Source organism: Varanus komodoensis, unplaced genomic scaffold (assembly GCF_004798865.1).
Source record: "Varanus komodoensis strain SLA01 unplaced genomic scaffold, ASM479886v1 scaffold58, whole genome shotgun sequence".
NCBI classification, from domain to species: domain Eukaryota; kingdom Metazoa; phylum Chordata; class Lepidosauria; order Squamata; family Varanidae; genus Varanus; species Varanus komodoensis.
The window spans coordinates 1582078-1605231 of record NW_025336197.1 but is presented as its reverse complement, the minus strand read 5'-3'; the positions used below and the strand labels follow the sequence as shown (position 1 = coordinate 1605231).

Genomic DNA, 23154 nt, shown 5'->3' with positions numbered 1-23154 from the left:
TTTGAGGCAGCCAAGGAAGCACGTGAATCTGCTAACAGTGGCACACTATCAAAACATATTCATAACCCCCCCCCCCCCCCCCCCCGCAAGCTGATTTGAGTCAGCTCAGAGCACTGATAAGTGGGATTCCATGACAGGAAAACCCAACAGAAAGAGGAGAGGAGAATATTTACCAAATCTGCAGAGGACAGAAAATTGGGTAAGATAGCTAATAACTTAGAAGACAAAGACAAAAATCAAAATTATCTTGAAGACTGGGCACAAAACAACAGTGAAATTTAACAGGGACAAGTGCAAAGATCTTCAACTAGGAAGGCCTTGACAGTTATAGGTGGCCTACAAAGACATGTATAGATAATAAACTTGGGTAAAAAATATGTGCAAGTATAAGGTAGAGGAATCCAGGCTTAGCAAGAGTCAATTATAAGATGAATATGAACCAGCAGCATGATGGGGCTACCAAAAAAAAGCAAAAGAGAAAACAAAGAAAGAAAAGAGATGAAACTAGATGGAAGAAATGCAAGTGCAATTTTTATGTTGCATCAATAGCAGTATCATTTCAGCTTCACAGGAAGTAATAGTTCCACTTTGCCACTTTGCCCCGTAATAGTCAGACTAAAATACCCCCCCCCCCCCAAACACTATTTCCATTTTTGCACTCTTTTTATTTTTGGAAAAAATAATCCCTTTTTCCCTTTTCCCCCCAAAAACGTAAAAAAAAAACCCCCCCCCCCCCAAATACTATGTTCCATTCTGGACACATTTTAGATTTGGGTAAGCTGGAACATGTTTGAAGAGCAACAAAGACGATCAGGAGACTAGCAATTAATTCCTATAAGGATAGAGTGAAGGAAATAATGGGTATACAGTAAAGGATAGGGTGGGTATATGATGGAAAAAACTGTCACATAGAAGGGCTGCAGCCTATTCTCTCTCATCCATGACTGTTGGACATGAAATAACAAGCTTAAGTCACAGGCAGGCAGATTCTGGCTAAACATCAAGAAAAAGTCAGGCAGTCAGGCAATTGACCAAACTTTCCTCTGGTCGGCCCGTGCCGGATTTCACGGCCGGTGCCCAAGGCTGCCCCAAAGCAAGAATTGTAAAACTTAAGATTGCTCCATTAAAAGTTTTGAAAGTACCTGAAGTGCAGCAGGGCTGCCAAAACAAGGGTCAAAACAAAGCGGAGCAGTTTTCTCTTAAAAGGGCTTGCAGACCAGACAAGTTGCCTCCCCTACTTTCTCGCCCTTGCTGGCTATGGGTCTGCTATGCGGCGCTGGACTTCGGCGCACCGCTGCCGCGGCGTGGACGCACGAATAACTAAACCCCGGAGGAGAAGCGAGCATTCACAAGCACCCGTAACGAAAGCAGGATGGAGCCCACGTTTCTCGAGCTCGGTTTGCAAAAGAAAAGGGGAAGAGCGCCCGCAGCGGGAGGGTTAAACCAGCGGGGATCGTGACACGTGGCTCCTCCCCCGTTGCTAGGTTACCCGAGTACACCTTGTTTTCCTCGAGGCGGCCGCCGTCGCTGCCTTGCCGGCTTCGTGCGTCCAGCGGATCTCTCGCCAGGATGGTTGGGGGGATTCCCGCCAAGGGGCTGCACGGGGCCGTCAGGCCGGCCTATGAGGGGAAGTTCGTCGACCGCTTCCCCGAGCTCCCCGCAGTGAGTCCCCCCCGCGCCCTCGGCGCCGCTCAGCCTTTGCCTCGCCTCCTCTCTGCCTCTCCAGGGCAAGGTCGCAGGCGAGGGCGCACTGTGGGGCGCGGCTACCTCGCGCAAGCTCCCCCACCCTGCGGCCCTCCAGATGGGCTGGACTACAACTCCCAGCATCCCCGTCTCAAACCAGGAGTTGGCTGTCTGGCCTCTCTTGTCACGCAGGCCTCTGTGTTCGTGGTGGGAGGAGGGTAGATGCATGACCGGGGAATTTGAATTTCGGCGAGGGGAAGAGTAATGAGCGTCCTTGTTAGGCTGTGTCGGGAACCCCCACCTATTTTGGGTGGGCTCATTTGGAATTTTGAGAGAATGTTATGGGTGGACTCACAAAATTGCCACCGTGTTGGGCATGACTGTAGTTTCTGAGAAGGGAGACAGAAAGTGGGTTCCTCTGACACTAGAAGATCAGGATGGGGCAGCCATTTAACCTGGTGCATCCAATAGGAGGACCCATGATCCAGCAAAGCAGAGGTCCTAAGGCTCCTTCCCCACTTATCTTCCTTCATTCCTCACGCATGTATAGCATGGGACACACCACGGAAGCACCAAGGGGGTGGGGATTGGTGATGCATCTCGACCCCACTCGGGAGTAGATCTCATGAGCTGCAGTGAGGACTGTCAGCACTCCTGCAGATCCTGGCAGAGGTGGATGCTTGTGAGCCTGCCCTCTCAGATGGAATCAGAAGTAATGGTGTCAGGCAGAGGGGAGCCAAACTGCAATGGAATACGCCAAGCAGAGCATGGTTCTCCCTATGCCACCAAAACTCATGCTGTGGTGTGGTGGGCACCAGCCCTTTTCATTGGTGCCAGTATAGGGAGCCGCTGACAGCCATCCCCAAGTGCTGCTTGAGCAGTTTGGGGCAGCAGTTATCGGCATTTGCTTGGAGCCTCTTGGCCAGACTGGCATGCCTTTCTTGTTGCTTTCGCTGAGCAGCTCTAGGGATTTTGGTCTCCTCTGGAATAGTGACATCTGGGTTTGGACAAATCATTGAGCTGGAAGTTCTCCTGGGTTCAGACAGTCCAGGGTAGCTTCCCTGCTGGCTTACCTTGTTCATGTGAACACAGTCAGAATCAGGACTCCAAAACAATCTTGAATTCAATTTCAGTGCTCATTTCATAGAAGGCAAACTGAGGAGGCTCAGAGAGAAATAACTTAGCTGAAAAAATGACTATAAGACATAAGTGGGGTCTGAGCTCCAATACCAGTTTATCACAAAGCATTGCAAAGTGCCCATTGGACAGAAGACAAATTTATGATGCTCAACACACACACACCACATATATGTAAAACACAGGCAAAACACACACAATGCAAAAAATCCTTGTGGAAATGCAGTGAAGAAATAGTTATTAGAATAATAACAAATAAAAGGTGTGCCTGGCACCAAGTTTATATTCTTTTTGGTGCCAGGTTAAAACCTTTTTATTTAATTGCTATTTTAAAAATTAATATTTTATCATTAACAGTCACTTTTTGTTTTTGTTTTTATATAATTTTATGGAATTTGTTATTGTTTTATTGTTTTTAATTGTATGTGCTATGAGATGCTGAGGCATGTGATGACAACATATACACGTTTTAAATAAATAAATAAATAGAAGTATTTGTGAATGCAAAAGGAAAACATTAACATACATATATTCATTATTTTCTGGTTATGAGCCTTTTCTTTCTTTCTTGCCTCTATAGTTTGTGTTTACATGCTTTTTGTAGGCTGGAGTACTGATGCCAGTTGGAGATACAGCTGCCTCTTGTCTGACAGAAATCTTACCCCAGGTACATGCACTGTCTTATCTATCCATCTATTTATTCACTTGTCTACCTATTATTCTACAAAGTATACTAACCACTGCATGCTTTTATGTTCTAACTGGCCACAGCACATTTTCCCTTCACACATTATATGTTTACCATTAAAGCCCATTGAACATAGCTAGATTTAGTTTCAAGTAAATATGCACAGTTTTATTCTATGAGTTTCCAAAAGCTGCTACAAAGCAAATCCCAGCTATTCAAATCATGTATCACATATGGTGTTCATATTACTCCTCTTTCAATTTGTGAGGCTATCCAGCATGCTGTCACTACATTTTAATTATTTTTAAGCAGCAAATTATTTATGGAAGCTTTAAAATTAAATGCATTTTTCAAGTGAAGGGAAAGGTGAGTTCTTACTTAGCTTCCTAGGAGTCTAAAACTCTTCCAGTTTCCACCTGAGTTCTGCACTGGTTGCATCTCCTCTTTTACTTTTGATCTCAGATTGGATATAACATCAGGAATTCCCCTGTGCATCATTCTCCCTCCCAGCTGAGAAAGGGAGTGATGCATAGGAATCTCCCTGTTATTTTCTGATCTCAGACAGGAGACAGCAGCAGATACTTCTCCAGGATGCAGGGCTTGGAAGCCAAGCTCTGTCCCTTGGAGGAACTCCAGGAAGCTCTGCAGGTCAGATGCAAATCCCTTTCAAGCTGGAGGTTCCACATCCTTGCCTTAGAGAGAACTGATTAACTGCTACTTTATATGCTTTATAAAAAATAGGTAGCCACCCAGTTTTTCTGTGAGCATTTTGCCAGGTACCTTGTGTTTGTATAAGTCCTTCTGCACACCTGCACACTCTTCCTGTTCCCCTCCTGTACGTATTTGAAGATAGTTATACACTGGAGTCTTTGGGGTAATGTCTCCCCTTTTTTGGTCAATACCCGGGCTATTGGAGGGTTCTGGTGAGCCAGAAAATGTGCCCATTATGTTGTAAGATTTTGGTTTGTATAGTAAAGATGCTACCATTCTGTGGCTTGGGAAATTTTTCCTCTGATGGATTGACACATGGCTCTCCTTCATTTCTAAATGAAGACTTTGCAGGAATGTATATTCTAAACTTGTTTTCCTATTGCCTTCTAGCCAATTACTCCACCTGTTGTAAAAAAGTTTCGAAATACTAGCAACCCTCTGACTGGTAGAGAGAGAATATTTTATGGGCGAGCAAATGATCCTGATATTGCATCACATTTGACACACGGTATAAAAACTATCACCTCAGAGAGTGTAAGAATTTTTTTCTTTTTCTCAACAAAGAGTTTGCCATTGAATTTATGGATGTGAAACACTTGATTATCTCTGAGCTGGGGGATATTAAATTGGGTTATGCTTCTCCCATGTAAGATTACAATGTATACTTTTAGAATATCAATATAGTGATCTAACTCTGTGCACAGCATCTATTTGACGAAATAGCTTTGTGTAGACCTTGGTTGCTGTATTTGCCTAGGAAGCATTGCTCCCTTTAGGCACCTGGTAAACAGTAAGGAAAGGGAATAAATACTGGGGGAATAGAAAACAGCTGGGCTGAATCATTTTTTCTTTCCCATCTACTTTCTCATGTATTTCTCAACTGTAATTCACCAGTTCCCTATCTTTTGCAATGGAGGCCTCCAAAGATAGTTGCTGAATAAGAATAATTTTCTGAAAAGCAGGATATGCATTCATTACATACAAGCACGTATGTACATTGTATATCCTATCTCTTGGAAACTGCCTTTTCCTATACACATACCTATACACAGCCCTCTTTCTGAAATGGGCTGTGGGTAGAGTTTAGAGTAATTTTCCCTTTGTTTGTGATCTGTTTTTCAAAAGCAAAAACTCATTAATATAAAAATTACATACATTAGAAATGTTACTATTGTACAGAGTGTATTCTTGGAACGTTGGTCATTACCTCTTTCAGTGACAGATTTGTACTTAAGTACTGACATCTCTGTTATGTGTTTTGAATAACACACTTTCAGAAATAGCCATTAAGTGATGAACCTACATAAGCTGCTTCAAGATGCTGTGTACGTTACAAAAAGCTAACATTAAATATATGGCATATCTTAGTTTTTTAATAAATTAATTGGTAGGTGTTAGTGTATCACAATGAAATTAATATAGTATGAGATAGTTCAGAAGTGCAGATCTGATGTATTTCATACTGTGTGAAATTTCTTCAGGTAGCTTCACTGGCAAATCCACCTCCCAAAACGTGCTTTCAACAAAAACTGAAAGAGAAGAAAGAAAGCATTTATTTAAGCAGTCATGAGGCTCCCCTTGGGAAATCCCATGATCAGTCATTAAGATTACCTAAAGGACTGGATGTCACTAACACTCGATTTGGAGTAGCAACTCTCAGAGGTAAAAAACTTAGCGATAAACCACATTGTCATTGCACTGAAACATTAGGATGGGATCTGTTAACTATATGCCATTCTTCAAAATGTCTTCTAACCAGAGCAAGTATTCTGAATGCTAGTTATACAAAAGCAATAATCTTAACCTGTACTAATTTAGGCACCATGAAATTAAGTTGCCTGGTCAAAATCAGTGTATGCAAGATCCAGAACTTAATTCAATACAAATAGTAAGCATTAATAACATTGACAGGAATACAAAAAATGCCTTCATGTCATTTCAGCAGCTCCTTCATTTTTGTGCTAGAAAGAACAAGGTGTTCTCCCAGTGTTTTTGTTCCCTTTTCTCTCCAATGGCTATTGCTTTTATCTGCTCTTTGGTCTGCCTTTCAACTACAGACAATTGCAGACTAGAGCAGCTGATGCCAGAGAGGACAAGAAAGGCAACCCACTGGGTAAGAGTCTTCATGATTATTCTCATTAAAATGAGACACCAAGATATTTCTGGGGTAGAGAATGTCTTTCCCTTTGCTAAGAGCACGAAGCAAGAATGGCCTAAGAAACTAATCTCCTGCCTCAGCAGTTGTCAAAATCTGGGGCCATTACAGTCACAGAGCTTCCGTACACCTCAGTGACCCATACTGTTTCATAGTTTTTCAAACAGTGTTTCTAATAAGGGATCCTTTGTATAGTGCCATCCAGCTCTATTAGTATTTTTTTTGATAAGATGCATGTATAAACACGTTACATGAATGACTCTGATGAACTATATGGTCTAATGTATTTTATTTATTTATTTTATTATTTATTAAAACATTTTTATGCCGCCCCATTCGCCGAAGCCTCGGGGCGGCTTACAACATAGATGTACCAAAACTAATGTAAGCAGCAGCTTCTGGAATCAAGTATGTGAACAGTCCCTAAACATATTATTTTGTATTGATAGTGAGGTTTATGCTTTATTTGTTTTAGGATATTTCATTACATGTATTGGTTGACTTTCAGAGGGTCCTGGTGGAGAGGTTATAAATCCACCAAAGACATTTGATGAAGTCCAGAGTGAAGCACAAAAAGGACATGAATTATATGTTTTAACACACAATGATTATTATGTTGGTGAGTAAGAAGCAGAAGTAAGTATTAAGTAAACATGTATTGTTAGTATTATGTGGACATAAAAATGACAATATGTAATTATTTCCATTTTGTACATGCATGTTCATCCAGCCACAAAGTATAATAAATAAAATAACACTTATTTAAAACTGTGCTTGGTTTTTCAAAATAAGGATTATATTCTGCTGATACCAGTGCAGTATATTTGATATACAGTGGTATACTGGAGCAGGAATCCATGGCAACACAGCTTCAATATTTTTTTCACAGCAGGACCAATGATGTCATCTGTAGGAGCGGCATTTATCAATGCTGCAAGCATCTGGTGCTGGAATGTAGAAGATACTGCATTCATTTGCTTGGCAAGTGTCTATCCTGCACTAATCTAAAAGACACAGAAGTGGCTGTTCATTGTGTTACAGTGCAGCACAAATGTCTCATGACAGGGATGGGGAATGTATGGCCCTCCAGATATTATTAGAGTACAGTTTCCATTTTCCTTATCATTGGCTGAATTGTCTAGGGCTGATGGAAATTATAGGGCCAAATGTTCCCCACCCCGTCACACTGTTACATGCAATTAAAATAAGCTTTGCCACCCTGTCAAGTGATAGGGTACTTTAATGTTGTTAAATGTTATCTTTACCCTTTCTCAGGGCAGCATATGTGGGTACCTATTACCCTTATCCCACATTATCCTTTTAATAAGCCTGTGAGTTATGTTTGGTATGACTTGTTGAAGCTGTAAATCCAGGTCTCTCCGGTCACTCCCTAGTCCAACTTGCTAGCCACTACATTACCCAGTGCCACCTCACTATTCCAAAACTGTCAGCTGATCCTGACAAATTGGGGATGGGGCTAGGTATTGCTGCACTTTAGTGTTTCAAATATAATGGACTAACACGGATGCCTGTATTTGTGGACTCTCTTTGGGACTGTCATGATGAGCTCTTATAAATCAAAATTTACCCCAGTACCACTGTGGATAAACCTCACAGGTTGGCACCTAACAACAGCTCTCTCTCTTTCCCCAATCACTTTGGGATGATCTTAAGTCAGGTCTGGGGTTGCGCTTGTGGCCAGAATATTAATACATTATTTTTATTAATTTATAGCTGACTTCTCAAACTGGTGCTCTACAGAAGTGTTGGATTGCAGCTTCCATCATTCCCAGCTAGCATGAAGGATAGCAGGCTGGAAAATTTTATTTATACTGTAGAACTTTTTTGCACATAACAAATGAAGGCTTTTAATTTCACATAGGGGAGTCAGTGAATAGAAAATACAACCCATCTACATTCAACAGATTTAATCTTTATGGAAAAGAAACACCCCACTTTAATGATGGACGAAATGTCGCTAGAACGTTTCGCTGGCTCCATGATCTACAGATGTAAGTTGTGATACCAATTTGGATGGGACTTTGCTTTTCAAGAATTTCTCCTTTATGGTGGCACCTGTTTTAAATCCCTAATAGTTTGAATCTCTATTTTTTATGGCATCAGTACTCCAAGGTGCAACGGGAGTGGTGTGTTACCAAGATGTGCAATAGGAGTGGTGTGTTGTAGGAATGGTATGTTACCAAGTTGAATTAACCAAGGCCAGCTGAGGACATTTTTCAATCTCAGGTAGAGAAGCAAATTCCACCCCCCCCCACCCCTCCTACCAAAATCAAGGTGCTTTGTATCCAGGGCTGGCCAAGTTATTTCGGTCCTTGCAGCAGAAAACCCTGCAAACACCTCTATTCCATCTACAAGAATGATAATAAATAATGAAGTATTATTATTGTTAATAATTATATACCTACAAAAGCTGTCGGGTGGCTGAAGTTGCAGTTTCCAGCAGGGATAATGCTACTGCACCATCTCATTTCAGTCAGCTGGGAAGGTACTATTGCTCTTACTTCCTACTTGTGGGTTTCCCGCAGACAACTAGTTGGCTGCTGTGTGAACAGAAGGCTGGACTAAACAACCCTTGTTCTGACCCAGCAGGACTCTTCTTGCGAGGCCACCATTTCATTCTGCCTAATCTCTGCCTTTGGTACTAAGATATGTACAGTGCATTCCAAGGTGGCTGAGGGTGCTGTGTATGTTTTCCTTTCCATTATACATCTTTCAATTGCTCTGCAGCCTCCCAGGGTGCCTGTACTTCATGATACAAAAACACCTTATGAGAGAAATTATCTCATAATTTCTTCCCTTGGGCTTTAATTGAAGTGCAGAAAGTCAAGGAACTTCATGTGGTGGGAGGGATGATGCTACAGTGAAAGAAAGTAAGTGCATGAACCCTCAACCTAACCCATGAGACGTTATCCAAAATATTCTTTTCCTTTGAGTTTTTCTTCAAAGCTATTTACTCTCCTATCAAACTGAATGAGAATTGTGAGAAAATGTGGAAGAAAATTTCCACACAGCATTCATTTAAGTTTATCTCTTCTGCAACAGGTATATCTTGGCATAGCGAAACCAACTTGCAAAGTAATTTTCAATAATTTTCATAAACCTCTGATTTGGCTTTTCAGAGAAGACATAATGATGACTAAACTACACTACTAGCTCCTCATTGCCTTTGATTTTAGAATTTAGCTGAATGAAAGACTTTTTATGAAAGACTTGTATCTACTTGGATTATGTTATGTTGATTTGATTAAACTTTTAGATTCTTCTTTTATTCTGCAGGAAGAAATCAGCAAAAATAGTGTCTAAACTAAGTGACGATTTCAAGGAAAAGTTTCAGCCTCAGCTTGGAAAAGTCCTTGATCCGTAAGTACAATAAGAAGGAGTTTTCATGAAGGAACCAGCAAAAGAAATCAAATGAGAAATTCCTTATAAATGAGTTGGCTGTTAGTGACAGGAATGTCATTCCTGCCCTGACTTCTCTTTGCAGGGGCTGTGGCATACTGAATCTGAACAGGAAGCACCTGTTGTCCTGTAGTTACCCAGGTGTCTTCATCTCACCTTGCTTTCCATCTTGAGAAATTCCATTAGGCATTTAACCACTTAAATCACCATTTAAGTGATTGTAATGGACCAAACCTTATGACATGTTGCCACAGAGCAAGTAATGCCAGCACTTAATAGATTCTCACTGTAGCTTCTGTGTCAGCCTTCCTGTGTCAGCCTTCCTCCCACAGCTCCCAGTAAGGGGAGCTACAGCTTCGAAAATGTATTCCATTCTTGCTGTGGTGTCTTCTAATCAACTGATCCAATGTAAAAGAGTGTGGAAGAAAGTTTGGGGAACTTTTGCTACTGGGTGAATTTAAAACACACTAAACAAGTAGAACGTAAGAAGTGTAGGAGAGACTTCATATTCATCTTTGTAAAATAAATGCATCATATGGGAAGATCATAGAATGCTGTAACCTTTTCTTACAAATTCAGCCTTAGACTTACAAGACTGGCCTATAGATTGAAAAAAGTGTTTCAGCCTTGGCTGTTACTCAGAGAGGTCGATTAACTGACACTTGGGTTGCTGAGCTAAGGAGACAGAGACCCAAACAGTATGCCATCACTCCCAGGATGCCCAACTGGGAGCTGCCATCACTATTATCATCTGCCTCCTGTGCAGTGGTTCAATAAAGAAGTTGCATGATGGACCTGATTCCACTGAGCTCCATTTCATTGGTTTGTGGATGGGGCTGGGGGCAGGCAGATACCGAAGCACCTTTATTAAGATTCAGCAGGAGCAGCCACAGTATTGAATCATTCAAGTGTGATTAAGGTGATTGCCATTTAACAGTTGAATTTAGAGCTGAGTTAGACAATAGGATCTTTGTCAGTAATTCCAGGAAAATTGTGGTATCTTACATATAGTGTGTATGTCTTGCTGTGTGGCTTGGATGTTAGTGTCTCCTTCAGATGATTCTAAAATCAGTGCAAAACCATGATCTGAAAATCTTTCTATTAAATGTTCTAGCTTGAGCCAGTAAAAGATACTTTTGTCTTCTATGTATTCATTTCTCCCAAGGTACCAAGTGTGCTTAGTGTGCTTTATTTTTTTAAAGCCTTTCTCTTTTTTTGACAGATACCTGAAAAAGACTATATATGCACATTTCTGCTTGTTAAAAAAGAAAATAGTTTATTTATGATACTGGGTTTCTCCCTCTTTCTCTCTCAAGAAATTTAAGTGTCATGATCAAAGACATTTATCGCCTGCTGTGCAAATATTTTTGACAGTTATTACTACGTGCTAAAAGGAAAGAGGTTGTAAAAGAAAAGGATTATCAGTGGCAATGGCTTTGATTCATGTAGAAAAGTCCCAGTGAACACATTTCAAATGAACTCTACCATATGTCTTCATCCATTGTCTTTAATCTTCACTTACAGTACAAGAGGTGAACTGACAGGCAGTTATATCTTTCATGTCTAAAACAAAGATTATACACGGGTGAAAACGCAAACATTTATCTAACAGATTCTTTTCATTTGTAGCATAGCAGATACCCTCAATGTTCCTCCAGACCACACATTTGGAGTGCTAGCTCGTCCTGAAGAATATGGCAAGTATATAAGTGGCTTTCCTGAGCTTTCCAATCCCCCCTCGTATAACTTTTTTAGATGTTTCAGACAACACCCTGTTTTAGATGTTATTCTGTGGTTCTCCTATACTGGGTCCATACATCTAGGCAACAGAAATGGTAAAAAGGATTGCCTGCTCTCTGCTGTCTATGCTCTTGTAATCTCTCTAAAAATGCTTTATAGGTGGGGCTGCCATGAACAACTATTCAGAAATGTGGAGAGGAATCCTATAGCTACTTGTTATTATGCAGGTTTGGGTGACCCAGGAAGCCTGCCTGGCTTGTAAGACACCCTGTACAGCTTTCTAACCTGAGGCTGCTGATGTGACTGAGCGGGCACAGTAGGAATCTGAGGCAGCTCCTTCCCTGTTTTTCCCAGTCCTTCCCTGCCACTGTGTGGCAGTGGCTGAGGAGACAGGCCATGCTTTGCTCAGTCTCCTCTAGTGGAGGACAGTCAGAGTGCCTCCCATATCCTTAAAGTGTCGTGCTGAGCAGTTGCAGCACTTGGTGGAAAAGAAGGAGACATGCTCTGCCCAGCTTCCTCTACAGTAGGCTGAGAGAGCGCGGCTCACCCTGCTCTATTTCAGCCCCAGCTGTTTTGGATGGCAACTGCGGTGGCACAGAAAACCTCTGACAACCATCCCTAAGTGTTGCTCTCTCAGAGTCACTTGGTCAGATCAACACACCCATTTTTTGTCATTTTTGTCAAGCAACTTTGTAGTGATATTGGACACCCCTGGGTTTATCATATTGTCCAAGTTCAGGTGATAACTTAAGCTCAGAGATGGTGTAAAAACCCTGCAACAAGCCATGGTTTCTTGGGGTGGCTTATCAGCCCAGCTGACTTCATATACCACTCCAAATAAGCCATGGTGGGTATGAAAAGCACACTAAGTCACAAGGTGTTATAAGGTGGCTTAGCATATTGTGCAAACCCAACTGTTGACTGAGAAGCTGCAGGATACTAGGACTTTACACCTTTGAAGTGGTAGTTAGAACTACACTTAGGATGCAGGTGGCATTTTGCACCTCTGTCCCAATAGAAATGTACCCTTAATTAGTCAAAACATAAGATTACTTAGACTGGGAGCGGCAGATATATTCCACCTATCCTAAAACAGTTTGCTGGTCTGTTTCCAAGCGCAATTTAAAATGATGGTGCTTACTTATAAAACCCTGAGGCACTTATACCCTTTAGGTATTTAAAGGTTCATCTAACTCCACATGAATCAGCCTGCATGTTTAGCTTCCAGTAACATGCCTTTCTCTGAGTCTCTGCTTTCAGAGGTGAAGCAGGAGGCAGTAGGAGGGAAGGCCGTTTGGGTGCTGATGATCCACTTGTGAAATCTTCCTCAGAGACTCTTATTTATTTATTATATTTGTATCCCTCCTTTCTTCCTACAAGGAACCAAAGGCAGCTTACATAATCCTCCTCCTTTACCTAACTCTGTGAGATAGGTTAGTCTGAGAGGTAGTAACTTGCCCGTGACATGGATCTCCCCCATGCCACTCTGCCTCACTGGCTGTCACCCTGCCTTGCACCTGCTCTGATGCCTTTTGGGCACCAGGTGAAAAATACAACTTTAAAGTTGTATCCTTTGAACTGTTGAACTTTAATTTTTCAATTCATGGTTGAGTTGTATATGTTGTGCTTTTTCTGTTGCTGCTGTAATTTAATTTCTGTGATTTGTTGCTGCTTTTATCACTTTTTATGATTTCATTGTTAGTTTTTGTGCAGTTTTATTTTCTTGGCACTGAATGATGGAAAATTAGGTATAAACAAGCAGTTGTATGGCTGTCTCCTAACAGTGAAGCTGTTTCCTTTGTGGCATGACAAGTGCTGTATGGTGTAGATGGGATTGAGAAGGGCCACCAGGAGGTATCATAAAATAGCTAAATTGCAGTCATGCAAATTTTGGATTGAACTTATTTCTTGTATAGGTGTTGGGGACCTTCTTCATTATAGGCTTCCTAGTGAATACCTTCGTGGTAAAGACAGAGAGCGGGCTGTCTTTACTGCAGTTCGACAGGATCTGAAGAAAGCTAATTACCACAATTTTGAAACATTATTACAAGCATTCAGGCATTACGATAAGGTTAGTGTTGTGTCAGACTGTCCTGTGCATTTCACGTGGATGCCGTGCAAATTTCTACTTGGCTGCCAGTGTTGTAGTTGAATAATATAACTATTGCAGCCACAAATATTTAATTGCATATGGAAGGGAGAACGGGGTCTTTGCTTTATTTCACTGGATGACTCATGTCAATCCATGCTTTACAATGCATGCATGCAAATCCACCTACCAATGCAAATCCTGGCCTATGGAAGCAGGCTTGACCAGTTCGCCAAGGAGCCCACCCACTGTGGCATGTGCAGCAGCCATTCTGAATATTGAAACCATGACTGTGGTTTGTTGTCTCATTCAGACTAGACAGGGGTTGTTTAACAAACTACGCACAACCCCTAAGCTGCCCATGGGTTCTGAGTGAGTGGTTAACATTGACAATGATCTGTCCTCATTGGGTCTGGATGACACAACAAAGCCTGGATGTGCCTTGAATATTTGAAAGTCACCTGGCCCAGTCTGGCACATGCTACAACCCACCATGGTTTGAGAAGTTGTAAAGGGCTGTGGTGATCCTGTGAACCTAGCCACTAAATACCTGTTGCTAGGCAGCAATAATGGGGCAATGTTATTGCCTTCACATCCTGTTTATTGACCTCCAGGAGAAATCTGATCAATCAATATATATGGACTAGTTAGGCCTTTGTTTGCTCCAGTGAGGCTACTCTTATGTTCATTTCAGGCACTGACCTTGCACTGTGGCCTCTGTGACTGTATAGAGGCTATCTTGCAGCCTCCTACAAAAGAGGATGAATACCTATTGAAGTTGTGTGCATCAGTGAATTAAAGACTGCAGAGCAAATGTTGACACATGCAAGAAGACCTTTGCATGCTGCTGCTTTCGGTGTTGGCAAAGGGGTCACATCCATAGTGCTTAGCTCCATTTGCCTTTAAACAAATTTAAGGGGAAGTGTTTAGACAGGAAAATGTTGGAACATTTCTGTTTCTCAGACAGCCATGAATAGGATTATACCCATCAACTCACTGGCTGCCTTCAGATATCATTTTCCAAGTCTTCCAGACTGTTGCTTGGAGGAATGGTAATGAACTTCCTTCTCTTTCTCTCCTACTATAATGGGTTTGGCTTAATCAAATCTTTCCTGTTTCTCCATACAAACTTTATCAGACCGCAGGTTTTGCTACCAGCCCACTAAGCCTCTTTTCACCATGCAGAGAAATCTTTGAGAAAGTGGTACAAGAATGTTAATAGCTGTTTGAGAGAGTTGTAGAGGTGTAGATTGTCATGCCAGAGTAAGGCGATGCAGTGACACAGATTCAGATGGTACACTGTTCTCTAATGTGAAACAGGGTATAGAATTCGCAGGCCTTTGTGAACATGAAAACAGTTTCAATAGCTCATATTGAAAAACAGGAGCATTTGTAACAAGCAGATGGAACAAATGGCTACATCTTTACTGTTCCATCTTTGTTGCACTTTCACTAGCAGGCAAATCATTTTTATTCAGACAGGCTTTTGACTGCCAAGCTGTTTTGTTTGCTGAACTAGGTTTTAACTGGTGGGTGCTATTTGATTCTTATTTATTTTATTAGGTGTGTTTTAGGTGTTATTGTATGGGTGATATATAGTCTTAGATGGCCAAAGGGGAAATTGGAGTCTTAGTTCCAACTCTAGAAACACACTCTGAGATTAGAGCTGGGACTCTAAATCTGGAGTGCCCTCCTTTTATCCTCACTGCTGCCATGGAAAGAACTGTGCCAGATGGGCTCCAAAGTTGCAAGACTGACCTTGAATATGGAGTCCTGTGAGCATTCCAGAGGGTAGGAAGGGGGATACTCTCTGCTAGCATGTGTAATATCCTGGTGGTGCCTCAACCACTTCTCCCTGCACTCTACAGCAAAAGAGATAGCCCAAATCAGCCATCTCTTCATTTGCTGGATAATGTAACTGTTTATCAATTTACTTGGCATAATTGGGGAGCATCTAGGTGCATTTCTGTTGTACATGTGTTGTTTATTTAGGATGGTGATCGGAAAATAAACAGGGAAGACCTGAAAAAGGCCTGTTTTCAACTTAACCTGAACCTGGATGAAGAGCTCTTGGATGCTTTATTCAACTACTGTGATTTAGATAAAGATGGTTTTATAAACTATCTGGAGTTTGTGAATTTCCTTAACTGGAAAGACAAAACATCTCTTAATGAGTATGAAGAAAAAATAATTACAAAAGGTATGTAGTAAAGATTTTCATTAGCTTTAATCCATAAGTAAGATGAAGTGATAGCATTTTCTCTGAACCGCCACTGCCTCATCCTCGCATTCCATTGCTTATCTTACGTTGAAGCTAGCAAGCCATTAACAAGAGCACCTTCCAGAATCTGCTTCCCATTATAGTGCTTCCCATTCCTGTGCACCTGCAGAAATGAGCAATTGCTGTTTGACTTAGATAGCTTCTTGGGATATTGTTAACAGCAAGCTCTGGTGAGACAGACCCAATCAAACCTTAGATAACCTCTGCATGTTTCTGAAACAACAGTTGTCCCAGAGTGAGACCAGCCAGAGTAGTTCTGTCCAGTGCCTTGACAGATCATATCTAATTTTGGCTCGTCTTGTTATTCTATACAGCCAGACTTGACTCTGCTTTATCAGATGTGTCTTCCCTTCTATTACATGATACTGCTTTGGATGGACTCCCTAAAGAATCGTGATCTGAGTGAGAAAAGCAGGAGGCTTGCCATTTCAGTTCCCTCTCAGCCACGTCTCAGACAAGGACTGTGGCTGCTCTTCACCCACTATTTCCTCCCTCCCATCCCTTCTTGCAAGGTTGCACCTTGGGAAAGGAGCTTCTGCAGAACTTTCTGCAGTCACTGGGAGGGGTGGTAAATTCTGGCTCAATTTTTGCCCCTCACCTCCCTGTGTTCATTGCTGCTTCTGTGATCTTGAGGGGGAACTTACAAGGACCATTTAACTGAGCTTTAAATGTAAACTGAAAAAGTATCTTAGTGTGAATTGGAAAAAGTAATGCCACAGTGTAGGCAGCATTACTACGCTGGTGCAAGCTGGAAAGGTAATAGTGAACATGGGCCCAGGTTTTGCTTAAACTGATTTTTAATATCATACACTGTTTCTCCAAATATCTTCAAAGGACTGCACAACAGATCAAAAACAACAGAAACAAAACATGAAAACATACAATATAAATAAATATTAAAAACTACAATAAGAAAAAATTAAAAACCTCAACACTCAAAGCAATTTAGCAGGCCAAGTCAAATTCAGTTTAAAAGGCCAAGTTATACAGATGAGTGATAGACCAGAGTGATGTGACTAAAGAGCACAGCTTCCCCAAATGCCACAGCCTGTGTGTGTTGATGCTTATTCAAAAGGACTGTAGAGAAGCACTGAGGCTGTCTATGCTACAGAGACTGCATCACTATTTAGTTGTTCCCTCAAAATTGAGATTAAATAAACTTCCCAAAAGAACAAGAAGCATGGGAAAAACAAGGAGACCATGATGGATGATAATGTTTTGTAGGGGCCTTTAAAAAAGTGACAGTAGATGTCAGTATCTGGTATGGCAGCTCCCATTGATGTCATAGGAGCTATTTTTGTGCTGCATGGAGATGAATCTGGTGTTGTTGTGGCCCCTTTTCCTTTGATTATATTAAGTTTTCCTCAACCGGGTACAGGGTGGTAGATAATAGTTCCTGGTGTCTCTTAGCCAGTGCATGATGGCTGAAGGATGTTAGGAATTGTTGTCCAACAACCTTGGAAGGTGCCAGGTTGGGGACCCTGTCTTAAGCTGTTGTCATTCCTGATGAAAGCAATCAGTGTTTGTCCTTCTGGAATCATTTCATTTTTGCAGGCAAAAGGCCAGGTCCCTTTGATCTCATTCCACTAGACAATGCAGAAGTCCAACTAGATGAAGATGCTGTGTTAAAGCAGGAAGACATTGTGTTAAAAGAACCTGGAAGTTTAGAAAGGACACCCAGAACACTTTCAAGACCAACAGATCGTGTATTTTCTGACTATCGTACAACTTCCTCTCAATATAATGCAGTTGTAGGAGGCGTTCCCTCATCAGGTACATATGAGCAGACATACTTTTCATTACTAGGCTATTTTAAATGTTTTTAGATGCCATTGGCGTACGTAGTAATCATCAACTATAATATCCATAAGGATACTCCAGAGAGCAATTGCTTGTTGGAATGCAGTGGTACACAGCTGGGAGTGTGGGCAGTGTACTCTGAAAAGACATATATCTTTTTTTCTGAAGCATTCCCATGTTCTTATCCATAAATCCTGTGTAAACTAGAAATTGCCATATCAAGCTACATATTCTCTGTAGGGATAAGATGTACAGAACTAGCATGGTTGCATTTTTGAGCAAAAGTTGTGTGTGTATCAAAAACAGAAGAGAAAACATTGTCAAATGCCCGAAAAAGCCTACTTTTTTATTATGCCCAGTGTGCTTTTATTATGCCCAGTATGTTTGCCCCTCATTAGGGGCAGCTTATATTTAGAGAAGATAAGTTTCCCCTAATGAAGGAAAGTCCTTTCCAAGACTTCCTGTATTTTAAAATGCTTTAAACCGAGCATTTTAAAACAAAGGAATCACTGTAAGCCATTTTTATAGCATATTTGCACAGAAAATGAGTGTCATGTCATTTTTCTAAACATGCATAGGATTGCACTATTAAAAAGTGCTTAATTTGGGATGGATTTAGCTTCTAGTGTGGCCCTTTCACTACAGCTCTGTATCTATACTATGCATAGTAGTGTGAAATAGCAACAGGTGCATACAAAATTAAGAAAACATGTTTAGACTGAATTTTGAAAGAAGATTTTACATTGGAGACCCAGCTTTTTAAAATTTGGGTGTGTAGGACAGCTGCTGCATGATGTCTTCCTCCTTTTCTAACTTTGCCATGTGCTTCCCAACAGCTTATCCACTATGTGGTGTTGCAACCATTCGTGCGGATATTCCTGCTCCTCGAGTCCGTCGCATCAGTGACAACACTAATTATGGTGATCAAGCCACAACTTATGCACTGTTATACCCCTCTATTTACAGCAATAAAGGAGTGTATGAAAAAGACATCTTCAAAACAAGATCAAAAGAAGAGGTAGGATGCACTGATCTAAATGCTTGTTTTTTGAGATTTCATTCTAGTGAAATAGATAAGGATTCCAGGGTAGGTTGAATGGTCAGGTACAAACATAACTGTTGAGAGACTTCCTGTTAGAAATATCATTATCATCTCTAATATCAAACTTAGAGGCAGAGGTGGTGATGTTGATGATGATTTAACACTTAGAAAGTACCTAAAATTTTAAAAGTGTTGAGGAGATACTAAAAGATAAGACAATCCCTGCCTGCAGGTTCACAGTCTAACCGACATGATTCAAAAGAAGAAAAATAAAAGGGGAAGGAAAAGAAACTAAGCACTGGAGCAGCTGGGCATTGGCTAGTTGATAGATGGGGCCAAAAGGCATTGATTTATGCCCCGTAAATGTGCATACGTATGTCAATTTGTAAATGTAAATTATATATGTGTGTGTGTATGTATATAAAATCCAAAAAAGCCCCAAAAGCACTGATGCTTCCAGGACGTAAACAGTGTTCATGGGTGGTTAAGCCAGAAAACACTCAGGGCACTGAGGAAAGGAAAATGGATTGGTGGGGATGGAATTGCCCTGTATAAACGCCCATCTCTACCATGGTGCCTTTCAGAGGCACTGAACTAGACTCCCCTCATCCCCAGCAGTGTGGCCAATAGTCTTGCTTTGTGAGAGTGAAGGGAGTTGTAGTCCAATCCTGCTGAATGCAGATTTTCCCAGTTGCAATGTATGGCTGTGAAAGTTGGACTATAAGGAAGGCTGAGCGCCGAAGAATTGAGGCCTTTGAATTGTGGTGCTGGTAGAAGACTCCTGCAAGTCCCTTGGACTGCAAGGAGATCAAACCAGTCAGTCTTGGAGGAGATGAACCCTGACTGCTCTTTAGAAGGCCAGATACTGAAGATGAAACTCAAATACTTTGGCCACCTAATGAGAAGGAAGGACTCCCTGGAGAAGAGCCTAATGCTGGGAACAATAGATGGCAAAAGAAGAAGGGGACGACAGAGGATGAGGTGGCTAGATGGAGTCACTGACGCAGTCAGCGTGCGCTTAGGTGGACTCCGGGGGATGGTGGAGGACAGGAAGGCCTGGAGGAATGTTGTCCATGGAGTCGCTATGGGTCAGACACAACTTCACGACTAGCAACAACAACCTGCTGAATGGCATCAGGTTGGGGAAGGCTGGAATATAGCATCCTCGACAGGAGTTTAGGATAAGAGAAAGAAACATAATATGGTTTAAGAAAGTCTCACTAGTGAAGAATATACAAAATACTGGTAGAAGCTTTCAGGAAGCTTGGAAAGAAGAAAAATAATTTCCTCCTTAGACATACAGAAGTTCCAAGCAATGCTATGATGCGCTTGTTCCAGGCTGTTGAGAGCCCTGGACAAGGGCACTCTTGTTAGGGGTGGCGGATACATCATACTATTTCGTTGTGGTCTCCACATCTGTTGGAGTACTTTATTTCTCACACGAAGAGCCAGTCTGTATCCCACTGCATGAATGCCAGTGTGGCACAGTAATTAGAGAACTGGACTTAGGATCTGACAGGCGCAGGCTTGTTCTCCACTTAGCCCTGAAATTCACTGGGTGACTTTGGTTGAGTCACTCACTCTTAGCCTAATCTTCTGCACAGGATTGTTTTTGTGAGGAGAAAGAGAATTATGTATGCCACCTTGCAATGCAATGAAAAATGTGGTTAATGTTTTATGGAAGAAGAAACTATTTTACTGACAGGGATGCCTTTGGTAATAGGTGTTGATTTGTCCTAATGTGTCTTGTTTTCTAACACAGGCGCAGTTGCTTATTTGAGCAACAGATCATTGTCTCACCAGCTTTCATGAACATTGAAACTTTTATCTCAGAAATTACATAATTTGTTTTGGTTAAGATCCTTACAGCATGGAACGCATATTTAACCCCCCTCCCCCACCACACACAATATTGAGAATATTTTCTTCCTGTTCTTTTATTGGAGGGGTGGACAATTTGTGGCCTTCCAGATGTTTTGTTTTATAATCCCTCTCATCCTTCACATTCGCTATGCTGGATAGGGCTGATGGGAGTTGTCCACTCTGTTTGTCCACTCCGTTTTTCAACCAGAAATTAATAATGCTGTATTTTATTTCATAGATTGCACGCATTTTGCGTAACATTGGTGTCCAACTTTCGGATGAAAGCTTTGATGAAATATGGAAGCAGGCCTCCCTGAAAGATCATAGAGGAGAAGTCTGTGTGGAATCCATCAGAAATGTATTGGATGAGATGCAGGCAGCATACATAAAAAGCAGATCATGATGCTTCCCTCAGTTCTCTAATATTTATTTAATTTCACGAGCAATCCCAAGTGGCATGTAGTTCTGCTATATGAATTCTCCTATTTTATGCCTTTTTTAAAAAAATAAGAACGAATGATGTGTATACATACGTTTATTTACTGGAAATAATAGACCTTTTCAATATTGAATCAGAAATGTATTTTCAATATATTAAAAAAGTTAAGCATCCAGAATGAGAAACATATTCCATGCAAAATAATTTATCAGGTTATACACAATTCATACCTGTCGTTTCTGAGATACTGGAGTAGTCATTCCAAAAGTAAGGCCTTTCTCAATATTGATCTGGATTGTACCTACGCAGCAGGAATGAGTGAGTATGCTGCCTCCCACAAGCTCCTCACTTGCGCTTATAAATATCCTAAATAAATAAACAGCCCAGTGTCCCAGTCCCTCACATCCCATTCAAGAACCTGCATTCCAGCTGATCCTCAGTTGTTAATTTGAAGCCACAACGTGGAGCACACAGCAGGCAGTGTGTGTGCCCACTCCTACATGTACATAACAATATCTACACTGCATGCCATTACATGCAAACTAACCTACCACAATTGTTAAGCAAGAATACAAATGTCACATTTATGGGGAACTTGGCAAGTTCGAAAATTTGACAGTATGAAGAAATGCTCCTATTCTGGTGGCACCACTTTGGGAGGGTTCCATTCTTAAATGTAACTAGAAATAATTTTAAATAACTTGATATATACACTGCTGAGGCTGCTAATCCTTATAGCAGCAGGTGAAAAGACAGAAAACATAACAGTTTTTCTTTAAATGGAAGCAGTAAATAAGTTAAAAAGCACTCTAATATTCACCACCTCTTTCCTGTCTTTAAAGCTCTGAAGAACTGCTCAATTAATAATGTATATCTTCTGAATTGGCTTCTCATGTACCTTAACTTTAACTGAAATGTAAACATCTTTATTGGTCTGAAGGCAAAGAAAAAGCTATGTGAATGTATTTTCTCCATCCCTAGTTCTGCCCTCAGGACAGATAAACTATGGTTAAATGTATTTCTCTGACATCGTGGTAGCAATGAACAGGATACTTAAAATTATATTTATTTAACACAAATAACTTCCATGTGTGTTGTTCCTAGAGGAATTACCAAAAGGAGGAGGTGACTCGAAAATGCCACATTCAATACTATTAAAGTTGCATCCCTGGTATATGCTAGTAAGTGCTTGTGTAGCTATATCTGCATCCTGTGTAGTCAGCATCTTACGCAACTGTGAAATCACATCCTGTTTTTTTAAGCAGGACGTTTCATTCGAAATAATCTTGGAAGATAATCCTTACATCATAAATTGTATGATGTACGTCATGCGTACATCATAAATCCTTACATCATAAAACATGAGACAAATGTGTGTGAAATGGTTATGCAAGCATCATCTTGTCTATTTTCCAATCCTTTAATTCACTTTATTGTAGCATTTAATCTTTAGTTGTTATTCACTGTTTTTTCACTGAAATAGCCACTATTTCAGCATATTCAGTTTTCACACTTTTTGACATGTTTTCTTCAGAGATGCTTCTTACAAACTTGGTTGTATACTGGAGGGCTGAACTGGTATGTGAGAAACTACAACCTGGAAGTACCCAATAACCACTGACTTACTTTTGCTTTCATTTATACATAAATATTGGAAACACCTTAAACAATCTATGAAGTGTTGAAAACTTCAATATTCAGTATTAGTTCAATATGAATATGCAAGTTTAGCACCTGCAAGGACCAAGGACCAACCTTTGGCTTCACTAAAGAAGCCAAAGGTTGGTCCTTCGCATTTTCAGAAGTGGGACAACATAAGACTTCTGCTTCAGTTGGTCCAGAATGCTGCATCCATTTGCTAGGGCCAGTCATACATAGACTGTAAGATCCCTGCTACAACAGCTTCACTAGTTATCAGTACATTTTCAGTGCTGTTAACTACTGCTATGACCTGTAGGATCCTACTTGACCTCATAGTAGGCTTTCTGAAAGACTGCATTCTCCCATATAAGTTTGGCTATGTTTTAAGATCCTCAGGAATGACCTTTCCTCCCATCTCACCACCATTGGAAGGCATGTGAGAGAGGACCCACTCAGCGGCTGCTG

At 41.0% G+C, this 23154-nt stretch overlaps 1 protein-coding gene across 3 annotated transcripts; it reads left to right on the top strand.

Annotated features, from left to right (window-relative positions):
• The first annotated feature begins 120 nt into the window (after positions 1-120).
• On the top strand, positions 121-21233 carry EFHB (EF-hand domain family member B). Of its 3 annotated transcripts, none has more exons than XM_044449368.1 (13): positions 121-199; positions 3425-3487; positions 4610-4753; positions 5701-5881; positions 6883-6993; positions 8257-8386; positions 9672-9755; positions 11424-11491; positions 13451-13605; positions 15616-15823; positions 17459-17677; positions 18541-18722; positions 20848-21233. In XM_044449368.1, the coding sequence occupies exons 1-13, from the start codon at positions 131-133 to the stop codon at positions 21010-21012; spliced, it is 1779 nt and encodes a 592-aa protein (XP_044305303.1). In that variant the 5' UTR covers positions 121-130; the 3' UTR covers positions 21013-21233. The 3 variants fall into 3 exon arrangements, with proteins under 3 accessions (XP_044305303.1, XP_044305301.1, XP_044305304.1); XM_044449366.1 differs by lacking the exon at positions 121-199 and adding an exon at positions 1516-1662; XM_044449369.1 differs by lacking the exon at positions 121-199 and adding an exon at positions 1570-1662 and having other exon boundaries at positions 3401-3487.
• The last annotated feature ends 1921 nt before the right edge of the window (positions 21234-23154 follow it).

What these genes read in the sequence shown, in the direction of transcription:
- EFHB (XM_044449366.1), top strand. Translation starts at nt 1,570, where the DNA reads ATGGTTGGGGGGATTCCCGCCAAGGGGCTGCACGGGGCCGTCAGGCCG. An exon ending in AGCTCGTCCTGAAGAATATG is followed by an intron (nt 11,492 to 13,450) that starts GCAAGTATATAA and finishes TTTCTTGTATAG; the next exon opens with GTGTTGGGGACCTTCTTCAT. An exon ending in AGAAAAAATAATTACAAAAG is followed by an intron (nt 15,824 to 17,458) that starts GTATGTAGTAAA and finishes TCATTTTTGCAG; the next exon opens with GCAAAAGGCCAGGTCCCTTT.